Genomic DNA, 12,366 nt, shown 5'->3' with positions numbered 1-12,366 from the left:
AGAAAATTATTTTTGTCTCCGCTAGTCCTCCACAGTGTCAAGCAAACATAAAGCACCCATTTCCCATAAAAAGAACTGATAAAAAGGTGATTCAGTGAATATGCATGAAATTTAATCAGACTCATTTCCTGAGCTATAGCCATCACTATCAGTTTCAGTCTCTGCTTCGATGGCAGCGCTGCCCCCTAGAGGCAGAAATGCATCTTGCTGTTGCAGCGGCCAGATTGAAAATTGGAACCAGAAGGTTTGAACATATAAGACCGATTCTGGCCTGCTTGCATTGGCTGCCTATACGTTCCCGAGCCCAATTCAAGGTGCTGGTTTTGACCTATAAAGCCTTACACTGCTTGGAACCACAATACTTGACGGAACGCCTCTCCCAACATGAACCTTCCTGCTCACTGCACTCTACATCTAAGGCCCTCCTCCGAGGGAAGCTCAGAGGATGGCAACAAGGGAGAGGGCCTTTTCAGTGGTGGCCCCCCAATTATGGAATGATCTCCCTGACGAGGCTCACCTGGCGCCAACATTGTTATCTTTTTGGCACCAGGTTTATTTATTTATTTATTTATTACATTTCTATACCGCCCAATAGCCGGAGCTCTCTGGGCAGTTCACAAAAATTAAAACCATTCAAAGTATAAAACAACAGTATAAAACCATAATATAAAATACAATATAAAAGCTCAACCAGATAAAAAACAGCAGCAATGCAAAATTACAAATTTAAAACCATGTTATTTAAAATTTATAGATTGTTAAAATGTTGGGAGAATAAAAAGGTCTTCACCTGGCGTCTAAAAGCATATAATGTAGGTGCCAAGCGAACCTCCTTAGGGAGCTCATTCCACAGCCGGGGTGCCACAGCAGAGAAGGCCCTCCTCCTGGTAGCCACCTGCCTCACTTCCTTTCCTTTGCCAGGGGCTCACGGAGAAGGACCCCTGAGATGACCTTAGGGTCCGGGCAGGTACATATGGGAGGAGGCGTTCCTTCAGATAACCTGGCCCCAAGCCGTTTAGGGCTTTAAATGTTAATACCAGCACTTTGAATCGGGCCTGGACCTGGACTGGCAGCCAATGAAGCTGGAAAAGGACTGGCGTAATGTGGTCTCGTCGGCCAGTCCTTGTTAGTAAGCGTGCTGCCCTGTTTTGCACCAGTTGAAGTTTCCGGACCATTTTCAAAGGCTGCCCCACGTATAACGTATTGCAGTAATCCAAACGAGAGGTTATCAGAAAGGTTAAGACCTTTCCCTTCTCCCAGGCATTTAACAGCATTTAACAACATATGCTGAGTTTGTTTTTAAAGGACCTCAGAATAGCTGTTTTTATAGGGATACTGTTCTTTGCTTTTTATGTTTTTAAATTTTGTATATTTGTTTTTAAGGTTTATTGTTTTAAACTTTTGTAAACCGCCCAGAGAGCTTCGGCTATGGGGCGGTATTTAAATGCAATAAATAAATATGAGAGTAGTAGTCTCAGTTTGCAATGTTGGACTTGCTTGTCCTTGGTGCACAGAAATTGTAATATGATACTGTACATAGTTTTTAGAAATCATTTGGAGAAGTAAATATCTGAATACCTTATCTTAAACTATTTATTTTTCATGCTAAAATAAAATTTATTTATTTATTTATTTATTTATTTATCATACTTATACCCCGCTCCTCAGCCAAAAAAGGCTCTCGGAGCGGCTTACACTTAGGAAAAAAGACAGTCCCTGCCCTCAGGCTTACAATCTAATAAAGACATGACACACAAGGAAAAGGAGTCAAGGAGGGAGGGAGGGAGGAGAGAGAAAGAAAGAGAGAGAGAGAGAGAGAGAGAGAGAGAGTGTCCAGCAGGAGCAGGCCCCGATGTTACTTCTGCCTGCTCCTGTCCCCTCGGTCCTTCTTCTTCCCCACAGGGCCAAGATGGCAGTTTGCCCTGTGGGGGGGGGGGGGAAGAGTCCAGCAGGAGCAGGCCCCGATGTTACTTCTGCCTGCTCCTGTCCCCTCGGTCCTTCTTCTTCCCCACAGGGCCAAGATGGCAGTTTGCCCTGTGGGGGGTGGGGGAAGAGTCCAGCAGGAGCAGGCCCCGATGTTACTTCTGCCTGCTCCTGTCCCCTCGGTCCTTCTTCTTCCCCACAGGGCCAAGATGGCAGTTTGCCCTGTGGGGGGTGGGGGAAGAGTCCAGCAGGAGCAGGCCCCGATGTTACTTCTGCCTGCTCCTGTCCCCTCGGTCCTTCTTCTTCCCCACAGGGCCAAGATGGCAGTTTGCCCTGTGTGGGGGGGAAGAGTCCAGCAGGAGCAGGCCCCGATGTTACTTCTGCCTGCTCCTGTCCCCTCGGTCCTTCTTCTTCCCCACAGGGCCAAGATGGCAGTTTGCCCTGTGTGGGGGGGAAGAGTCCAGCAGGAGCAGGCCCCGATGTTACTTCTGCCTGCTCCTGTCCCCTCGGTCCCATAACATTCCATAATCCATTTTTTCTTCATTTTTTTCAGTTTTTCGGGGAGAAAAACCAAAAAGGCTTCAGGAAAAAAATGAGAAAAAACTGTTTCCCCCCCTAATTTTTCTGGTTTTTTCCGGGTCTTCACGTCTCCATTTGGGTCTATTCCTTCCTACATATCTACCCAAAGATTTTGCTGTCCTGCACTATCTTGTGTTCAATCAACATTGTCCTGTCGGCTTTGTTGGTCTCTGTACCTTAAATTCCCTGTTTAATTATTTCATCTTGTGTTTCACTGCTCCATCGTTGCTTCATCTGTGCAAAAAAATACTTCCAGGTGACTTGCTGATTCTCAAACACCAGCAGATTCCTAAATAAACTCACAGCAAAGCTAAATATACACTCATGTATTTGCACGTATAACTTATCTCTCTCCTCTCTCCCTTTTGTAACTTTATGGTAAAATAGTGCCTGGCACCATACATGGTGTTGATGTTGTAGTGCTGCCTTCTCCACCAGGTGCAACTCCCATCTGCAGGGCACCAGGTTGTGGGAGGCCACTGTAGTGTTAAGTTCGTGATCTGTTGCATCCTTAATTAAACCAGCTCATTTTCTTAACTCATTGTTCTTGTTCTGCAGCCTTCTATTAATACCACCAACATTGATACCCTGCTAGTGGCCACAGATCAGACAGAGAGAATAGTGGAACCCCCTGAAAACGTGCAGGAAAAGATTGCTTTTATCTTCAACAACCTGTCTCAATCCAACATGACTCAGAAGGCAAGTATTGCGCAACATCCAGTCCTTTCCCCCTCCTCATGGCGACACCCTGTGAAATACTCAGCGAGGGTGATCCTCATGTGTAGAGACGGGACTGACTTCCTTAATGCCTGTCGGGGCACACAAGAGGTTCTTTTATCTAGCAGCTTTCTAGATAAAATGTGTTGTCAGATGCAGAAATCAGCTTACTCAAGAATGTCATAGCGTTTTTCTGATGGCTTCCAGAGCATATGGGAAATGCCTAGGATAGCCTCATGCCTGAGGGGTGGTTGCATGACTTTTCCATGACTTTTCCAGGAAGCATAGAATAAATAGTGAGGTACCTTTTGTCTATGAGGGACCAGAGCTGATGGAGGCTCTTTCTGCTGCTCCCTCCTTCCAGATTCCCACTCCCCCGGGCTAATGCTGCTTGGCAGCTCATGGTCCTAGAGACATGTCTACAACAAGTATACTTCTTCGTGGTCTCCGTGCATCACACATATGGGCTCTGCGCCTGTGCTGAGCTCGTTTCGGGAAACTTCTAAAGCTGAGGGCAACGTTTTTGGTGGGAACCCCTCCCCCACCATCCACTGCGCGTGTCCACAGGTTCCCACCATTCCCCTCTGTTCTCGTCAACCGCCTTGCTATCAAGACATCTTGTCAGGAGCTTCTACGTTCTCTGTGAGAAAGTGTTTTCTGAGTACTTTTCTTCTCTTTCTAGACTTACATGTAAATAGTTAGCTAGTTAATACCTAAAAAAAAAGTTTTCATTAATTTTCTTAAAGCTTAATAGTATATAGTATTTTTTCGACGTATGCTTAGGCCGTATAGCCATGAAAGCTCCATTCCGCAAGTGTGTGGAATGTGGGAGTAAGCTCCCCACAACTGATGTCACTCCCTCTGCCTACTTTGTTTGGGAGAGATGTATGTAGTAGAGACTTGTCGCTTTTGCATGCAATTCACAAGGCAAACTAAACACCATAGAGTGGATCGTCTCAGAGCTCTACTTTGGCAAAAAGCATTGGAGGCTGCAGATCAGTCAAAAATTGCTGCGCAACCATCTACAACTGGATCCTTGCATCACGTACCACCTACAGATTCTCGAGTATCCACTCTAGCCATGAGCCACCCAGAGTCCCCAGCATTGCGCACACTGATGCTCGCTACGGCTAAAAAGATATCAAAGAAGGCCAGAACAGCCAAACCTAAAGAGGAAGGCCCCAAAAAGAAGAAGATAAATCTAAAAACCTTCCTGCTGAAATGGCGCCATTACGGATCCCAGCTTCTCTGTCACAATTACCTCCTTCAGCACTGACAGCACAATATGCTCCATCAGTACCGAGGACGGATAGAGCGCCCACGGCGTCAATCTCCAAGGATACCTCACCCTCGAGAACAGAGAGCTTCAGCTATTGGGCGGTATAAAAATATAATAAATAAATAAATAAATAAATAAATAAGATTATGACGCAAGATGACTAGTTTCGGCAACACCGAGAGGCTTGAGATGAGGCAAGGAGTCGGTCACCACATTCACAAGCCTCTGTCTTGTCTGACCCTCAAGAGAGGGAGTTTTATACGCAGTCAACGTGGTCCCATTATCCCAGATCCCCCGATAGGGACTGGGATTCTCGCATATATTGGTCAGGGCCTCTGCGTCTCTCCTACAAATATACTGATTGGAACTGTCCACTGGGTGATTATGAGGACCGACCTCATTATTCTGCTATTCCACGTTCTTATCACCCAGGCTCGCCTCGAGACCGCTCACCCCCTTCGGCATCACTCTCACGACCACCTGTGGACAAAGTTACTCACTGTACCGATCTGGCTCTCCCGACGCCTGCAACGGCGCCACCATTGAGGGAAACTGGCCGGTCCCGTCACCGATTTTTGCAGTCTTCCTCCCGGGAGGGAATGGAAGCAAGTGATATATTGCAGTTGAGAGTAATCCAAGTTCCACCACCAGAACCTACTCTGCATCACTGAGACCCGATGCCTACCAATACTGTGCCACAAACACAGAACGAGGGGACCAACCCACCCATCAAACCAATGTCTCTGTACTCAGAGGAGGACTACCTCCTACTCTACAGTACCTCCCTCGATACCATCTCCAGACGACATAGCAACCACCCAGGAAGGTGCCTCTCCTTCCGAGGATAATTACCATTTTGCTGACCAGATTCTACATGTGGCCCAGTCGTTAGGGATCGAAACTCAACAACCATCGGAGAAAATCATCGATCCTGTTTTTGATGCCCTGTATACGGAAACAGCTACCCCTGTTGATATTCCCTTCCTCCCAACCTTGCTTCACACAGAAAAACAATCATGGAAGGCACCAGCGACTATGGGCCCGACATCAAGACGTCTCAAGTCACTCTATAAGGTGCAGGAGAAGGACGCAACTTTCCTTTTTATGCACTCGATTATAGTAGAATCTTCCCAGGGGAAAAGTCAGAGGATACATGCTTCCCCTGCGGACAAGAAGAGACGACGGCTAGACCTTCTGGGTCGCCAAATATAGTCTTCCACAGCTCTGGGCCTGAGAGTTGCAGACTATCTGGCGATGATGTCTCGATACCAGCTCTTCCTATGGGAAAAGATGGACACGTTATGTGATCATCTCCCGGAGGAGCAAAGAGAACTTGCAAGAGTTTTCCACACTGAGGCACTTCATCTTTCAGTATGGGCAATAGTATTACGTTGCCATGCCTGGCTTCGGTGAGGAGAGCTTACCCCAGAAGCTCAGTCAAGAATTGAAGATCTTCCCTTTGACAAGGAAGGTCTTTTTAACGCCAATACTGATGAGTCCATAGAAGCCATACAGAAGGCTAACTCAACTGCAAAAAAATGGGACTATCACAGCAGTTTCAACAACCATTCAATCGTCAACGGCCTTGGTCAAGGCCACAGCCATATTACAACCCACACCAGTACACAGAGCATCCTCATTACACACAGCAGCCTCCAAGAAAACAACAGGGAGCATATGGTCAACCTCGAGAAAATTGTCAGAGGACTGAACCTGGCCAAAAACGTCGTCTTTGTCTTTTTCGACATTTCCCTATCCAGTCACAGAATGCCACAAATCTTTGGAATACTACTTTCAACCTTCCTTCCAAATTGGCAGCTAATTACAACAGACAACTGGATCCTGGAAATTATCTAATTTGGTTATTTCATAGAATTCGAAGTCCTTCCTCCCCTCAGTATCGTGTATAACCCCTTCTTCAGACGTTCTGACATCAGAAACATCGGCCCTGTTGGCGAAGGGAGCCATCCGGTGAGTACATCCTTACCATACTGAGGATGGGGTTTTTTGCTGTTACTTCACAGTACCGTAGGCAGACGGAGGTCTTCGACCAATAATGGATTTAAGGCGACTGAACCGTTTAATCCAAACCAAAAGATTCCGAATGACAACATTGGCAGGGCTTCTGCCCCTTCTCCGCAAAGGAATATGGGTCACATCTATAGACTTAAAGGATGCATATTTTCATATTGCAATCTGAGATGTTCATCAAAGATAACTGCGGTTCATAGTCGGTACCGAAATGTTTCAATTCCAGGTGCTTCCTTTCGGTCTGTCTACAGCCCTAAGAATTTTTACCAAACGCATGGCAGCCACCTGCGTTTTCCTTCGTCTACAGGGGATAGAGGTATACCCTTGCCTTGATGATTGGCTGCTGGTAGTGTCATCAAAAGACATCCTCACCAAAACAGTTCAGATGACCTTAAGACTTCTGGATTTTCTGGGCCTCAAAGTCAATACAGAAAAATCTTGCCTCATGCCGTTTGTCGGTGCCATACTCAATTCCAACACCGAAAAGGTATATCTGCAACACAAACGGGCGCTTACGCTGTTGACAACAGCACACAGACTTCGCCGTAGTGGAAACACTACAGCGTTCAAAGTCCAGAGGTTGTTGAGCTTAATGGCGTCAACTATAACAGTTGTCTGATGGGCACGTCTGCTTATGAGGACCCTCCAAGGGTGGTTCCTAAAAAATTTCCCACAGGGATACAACGCATACTCCTTCCAACTCTCCATCCCAGAGTCCATACGGAAAGACCTCGAATGGTGGATAAACCTGGACAATTTGCTTCATGGCATGCCTTTCTCGCCCGCACCAGTCTTGAGAGTAATAGTAACGGACACTTCCCTCTCTGGTTGGGGCGCCCATTGTGGCCCTCTTAGAGCCCAAGGTCTCTGGACACAAGCCGAAAAGCGCCATCATATCAACCTACTGTAGCTCTCAGCAGTATACCTTGCACTATGATCGTTCAAGTCTTACCTCACGGGCCATTATGTCAGAGTACTAACAATACAGCGGTACTTTGGTACCTCAACAAAGAGGGAGGGACCCGTTCTTCGACACTCATGAAATTGACACGATCCTCGAATGGGCAATAAACTGGAACATCTTACTTTCAGCTCCCCACATTGCTGGCAAGGACAACTGTCTTGCAGACTCCCTGAACAGACGTCATTTTACGTCCCATGAGCGGGAACACGACCGCCACGTCTTGTTTCGAGTCTTCCGACTGTGGGGTTGGCCTCAGGTCAACCTGTTTGTGACTAAGCGAAACAAAATCTGTCCTCTATACTGCTCCAGAGACGGCATAGGACACCGGTCATTGGGTGTTGCCTTACAAATACACTGGAACGGGGTGATGATCTACCTGTTTCCACCATTTTTTTTCATTCCCAAGTCCTTACAGAAGTTTTTACGCAATCAAACAGACTGTATAATGGTAATCCTGTGGTGGCCTCGCCAACACTGGTTCACCCTCCTGAAGAAACTATCCAGCAATCAGTTTCTCTGGTTACCAACCATGGATCGTGGCAACACCTGTCACCTAGAACCCCCCACACTCAACCTAACCGCGTGGAGGATAATGCTGCAATAGCGGACTTTGGAGACAAGATCGCCGCCATCCTACTTGCAGCCTGTAAGCCAGCGACACGGAGGTCATACAATGCAAAGTGGAAAAAGTTTTCGGCGTATGTCATATCTAAAGGCTACCAGCCTTCCATGGCATCGTTACCAACTATACTATTGTTCTTGCATTCTCTCTATGAAAAAGGACTCAAGCTATCCTCCATAAAGGTGTACTTAGCAGCAAATTCAGCTTCCTACGGACCTTTACAGGGTTACTCACTATTTACCCATCCCGTAGTCTTAAGGGAGCTAAAGAACTTTGTCCCTATGGTACGGTCGGTAACCCCATCCTGGAGCTTATCAGTTGTCTTGCAGTCGCTAACAACTAGCCTGTTTGAGCATATTGCAACATCGGACTTAAGACTTATCTTGGAAGGTTGCCTTCCTGGTGGCAATAACCTCTGTTCGTCGGGCAAGCGAGCTAACCACCCTCTGAGTTGATGAGCCGTACCTCATCTTTCATAAGGAAAAAGTCATCTAACAACCTGATTTGTCCTTCCTGCCAAAGGTGGTCTTGGATTTCCATATGGCACAAGACATCATCTTACCATCTTTTTTCCCATCCCCTTCCACATCAGTCGAGACCAAGCTACACTCGTTGGATGTGCGGAGAGCCATAGTTTTTTATAAAGCTAGGACTGAATCTTTCCGCAAAACTAATAGACTTTTTGTCTGTTACGGTGGTCCAAAGAAAGGACTACCAGTCTCCACACAACGCCTTGCAGCCTGGATTGTCAACACCATTAAGTTAGCCTATGAGGTTGCAGGGCTGACTACTGACGGTGGTGTCAAATCTCACTCTACTCAAGCTGTCTCCACATGGACAGCTTTCCTGAGAGGCATGTCCATTCCGGACATTTGTAAGGCAGTGACATGGGCTCAGCCCACAACCTTCATCTCGTGCTACCGATTGGACGTCTGTGCTAGAGCTGATTGTTCTTTTGGGCGAGCTGTCCTGTCATCGATTCTACATTGAAACATCACCTACTCTCCACCAGTAAGTGAGCTAATTAATTGCCCATTTGTGTGATGCACGGAGACCATGAAGAGGAAGGACAGGTTGCTTACCTGTAACTGTGGTTCTTCAAGTGGTCATCCGTGCATTCACACAACCCACCCACCATCCCCACTTCGGTGTCAGTGACCTTTTCCTTAGTTGCTACCGAGTGTTTTTATTTGATCTCGTTATGGAGCCGACAGTTCGGTCTCAGAGCACTGAGGGGGACGGCGGGAACCCGTGGACATGGGCAGTGGATAGTGGGGAGGGGTTCCCACCAAAACCAGCCTTGGCTTTAGAAGTTTCCCAAAACGAGCTCAGCGCAGGCGCAGAGTCCATATGTGCGAATGCATGGATGACCACTTGAAGAACCACAGTTACAGGTGAGCAACCTGTCCTTGCTGTGCCAAAGGTTTTATGAAAAAAACCACTCCCTTCTCCCTCTAAATTGGGGTGAGGGGAATCAGGAGCTGAAGCTGGATAAGGTAGGAGGAGGGGGTGGGCGTAAAGCATGCCTGGCAGCCTGAGTGGGAAATGGCATCAAGCAGCATCCCTTCACCAGGGAAGCTGAGCCTCTCTGCTTCAAGCACACTCTGTAGCAAAGAGAAGCAGCTACTCTCCAAGGGACTGGCCTTGACTGACTACCATGTGAGTGAGCCATTGGACTCACTCAGCAGCTTCTATCTGTGAGGAAAATCCTTCCTGTTATCCTGCATGCTGCTACACTTTCTGTTCTGCCTAGATTTCTGCCTCAGATGGAAGTCTTCCCAACTAGTCAATGTAGATTGTGGCCCAGTGTCTGGGACAACGGGTGTCAAGAGCTTCGGTACCAGGGCTAGGCTGATGGGGCAGAGCTGCCAGAGTGGGTTAATGCTGCGGGCTGGATAAAATTGACCCCACGAGGTGTTGCATCAATGCCATCATACCTCCTTGGCATGCTTCATAATCAGGAGAAGCAGAATTATGCAACATGAGCAAATCTTGCAAATACCTTTAATTTGCATGTCCACAGAATTCCGATTTTCTTGGCACATAATAGTTCTGGCTTAGTGTTCACACCACATTATTTATGATGAGTTAGCAGAAGAGAGGGAGAGAATCTGGTTCCATGAATTATAGAGTGAATTACAGTAGAAGACAAATTATTAATAGAAAGTTAGCAAGCCCCAAATAGCATCATAATCAGGTTACACATTTTGGTAATATGCAGTTGTTCATTTGAGATGTTTATACTTCAGTCTTGTGTCATCTTCTTTCACTGATCTATGTTGCTTTAATGTGTGTTTATGGATCCAGGTTGAGGAACTGAAGGAAACAGTAAAAGAAGAATTTATGCCTTGGGTTTCACAATATCTTGTGATGAAAAGAGTTAGTATTGAGCCAAACTTCCACAGCCTTTATTCAAATTTCCTTGACACACTTAAGAATCCAGAATTCAACAAAATGGTTCTGAATGAAACCTACAGAAATATCAAGGTGGGTACTGCACAGGTGCTATTTCATCCTTCTTGTGCCTTGCGAGACTATAGAGAAGAGCTAATATCCAAATGTATCTGGCAGACAATGCATTGATTTAAACCTGGCTTGTTGGAATGTCCATTGTAGATACTCTTAAAGGCTCAGTAAGGACATGGTGATCTAGATAATATACTGCTGGGCATAAAAGCAGCCCCCTTCTAACTAGTTATGATGCTTTTTCATAGCAGTATGGTAATAGCAGTACATAGTCATGCCATGTACTGCTATTTTTTCTGTACTATTCCAGTATTGACCCTAATGTTGGGTCTATGGGAATGAGCCTGCAAGAGCCTTGGATTCACATGTTCCTCCTACACGCAGGTAAAGGAGAGATGGAACAGTTTTGCTTTCACTTCAGAACTAACCACAGTTCCCTGTGACATCCAAACCTAGGAAACCATACTTAGCTAATACAAACCATGATAAAATGGTAGTCTGATATCCTGGCTTTCTAACTAACCATAGCAGAGGCTTTAATCTTCTCCTGCGTGTGGAGGTGGGGCAAGTGGGTGAGTCCAAGGCTCCTTCTTGTAACGCTGAACCATGATTTAGCATTTATTCTGAACCAGGCTTTGGGCAATAAGCAAATATAATTTAAATAGTTGTAGTACTCTCAAGGAATGTGGTGTATATGGAGATTTTGCAAAGCAACAATAGCAACAAAAAAGGCCTGTGAATACCCTCATCTTTGTAAACTTCTGCTGATGCTGCTATAAAACAGTGAAGAGTGTAAGATGCCACAATTAAAAACATTTCAAATGTTTTTAAAATGCCACAGATTTACAAATTCCTGGAGTACAAACTCCATATCCTACAATTTGAAAAACTACTTGAATTTGAGCATATCAATAAGGCAACCCATTATGTGTGACATCCATTTTTTCTTGATTTCTTTTTTTGTGCTACAGATAGGCTATAGTATAACATTGTATTCATTTGCTCTTCAAGGTCCCAAAAATTTAGTGTTCAAATTTGCCATTCTAGGAGCAGAGATCTCCATGGGTATTGGCTCCAAAATGAAAATTTGAACACTAGCAGGAGATAGTTTGTGGCTTTATGGATTTACCATTTCTTTCTGTTAAACTAAAATTCTACCTCTCTGGAAAAAAACCATTTAGGTGCTACTCACATCAGATAAAGCTGCTGCCAACTTCTCAGACCGCTCCTTGTTGAAGAACCTGGGTCACTGGCTCGGGATGATCACACTGGCCAAAAATAAACCCATCTTGCACACGGTGAGGCTGGGTGGAGGGGAGGAGTGGAAATTGACTACGAAGTTAGAAACTTTAGTGCATCTTTAAATACTCTATTTTCTGGTTCCTTTTTGTAGTTCAGCAAAAAATAAATGTGTAGAACATAATAAGAAAAACTGACACACACATCTCCCAAAAGAGGTATGTCTCCACTCTGTTACTGCCCATTACTGGGTTTCATTTTCACTATTTTTATTTTAGGACTTGGATGTGAAATCCCTGCTGCTGGAGGCTTATGTTAAGGGACAGCAGGAGTTGCTGTATGTTGTGCCGTTCGTTGCCAAAGTGTTGGAATCTAGTGTAAGAAGTGTGGTAAGTAATCTACAGTGTACTATGGGAACAAGCAGAATATTCAGTGTGACTTTCAAACAACCTGGTCTTGAGATTGGGGTTAAAACAAGTGTCTTAAGAGTGCTGTGATATTGAAGCTAGTGAAGGACAGTTTCCTAAATCCTTTGAAAAATTAAAA

The 12,366-nt window shown here is 45.5% G+C and overlaps 1 protein-coding gene across 5 annotated transcripts in view; it reads left to right on the top strand.

The window, feature by feature from the left end:
- The window catches only part of CNOT1 (CCR4-NOT transcription complex subunit 1), a 112,752-nt gene that overhangs the window by 73,091 nt on the left and 27,295 nt on the right, over positions 1–12,366 (top strand). For all 5 annotated transcript variants that reach the window (XM_063140877.1, XM_063140876.1, XM_063140874.1 and 2 more), the window contains 4 exons: positions 3,061–3,201; positions 10,423–10,602; positions 11,763–11,879; positions 12,099–12,209. In XM_063140877.1, the coding sequence (XP_062996947.1) occupies positions 3,061–3,201; positions 10,423–10,602; positions 11,763–11,879; positions 12,099–12,209 (549 nt within the window). The remainder of the gene's footprint in view (positions 1–3,060; positions 3,202–10,422; positions 10,603–11,762; positions 11,880–12,098; positions 12,210–12,366) is intronic.

The sequence above is a fragment of the Elgaria multicarinata genome, chromosome 14 (genome assembly GCF_023053635.1).
Source record: "Elgaria multicarinata webbii isolate HBS135686 ecotype San Diego chromosome 14, rElgMul1.1.pri, whole genome shotgun sequence".
Taxonomy (NCBI): Eukaryota; Metazoa; Chordata; class Lepidosauria; order Squamata; family Anguidae; genus Elgaria; species Elgaria multicarinata.
This window is presented reverse-complemented; position numbering and strand designations above follow the sequence as displayed.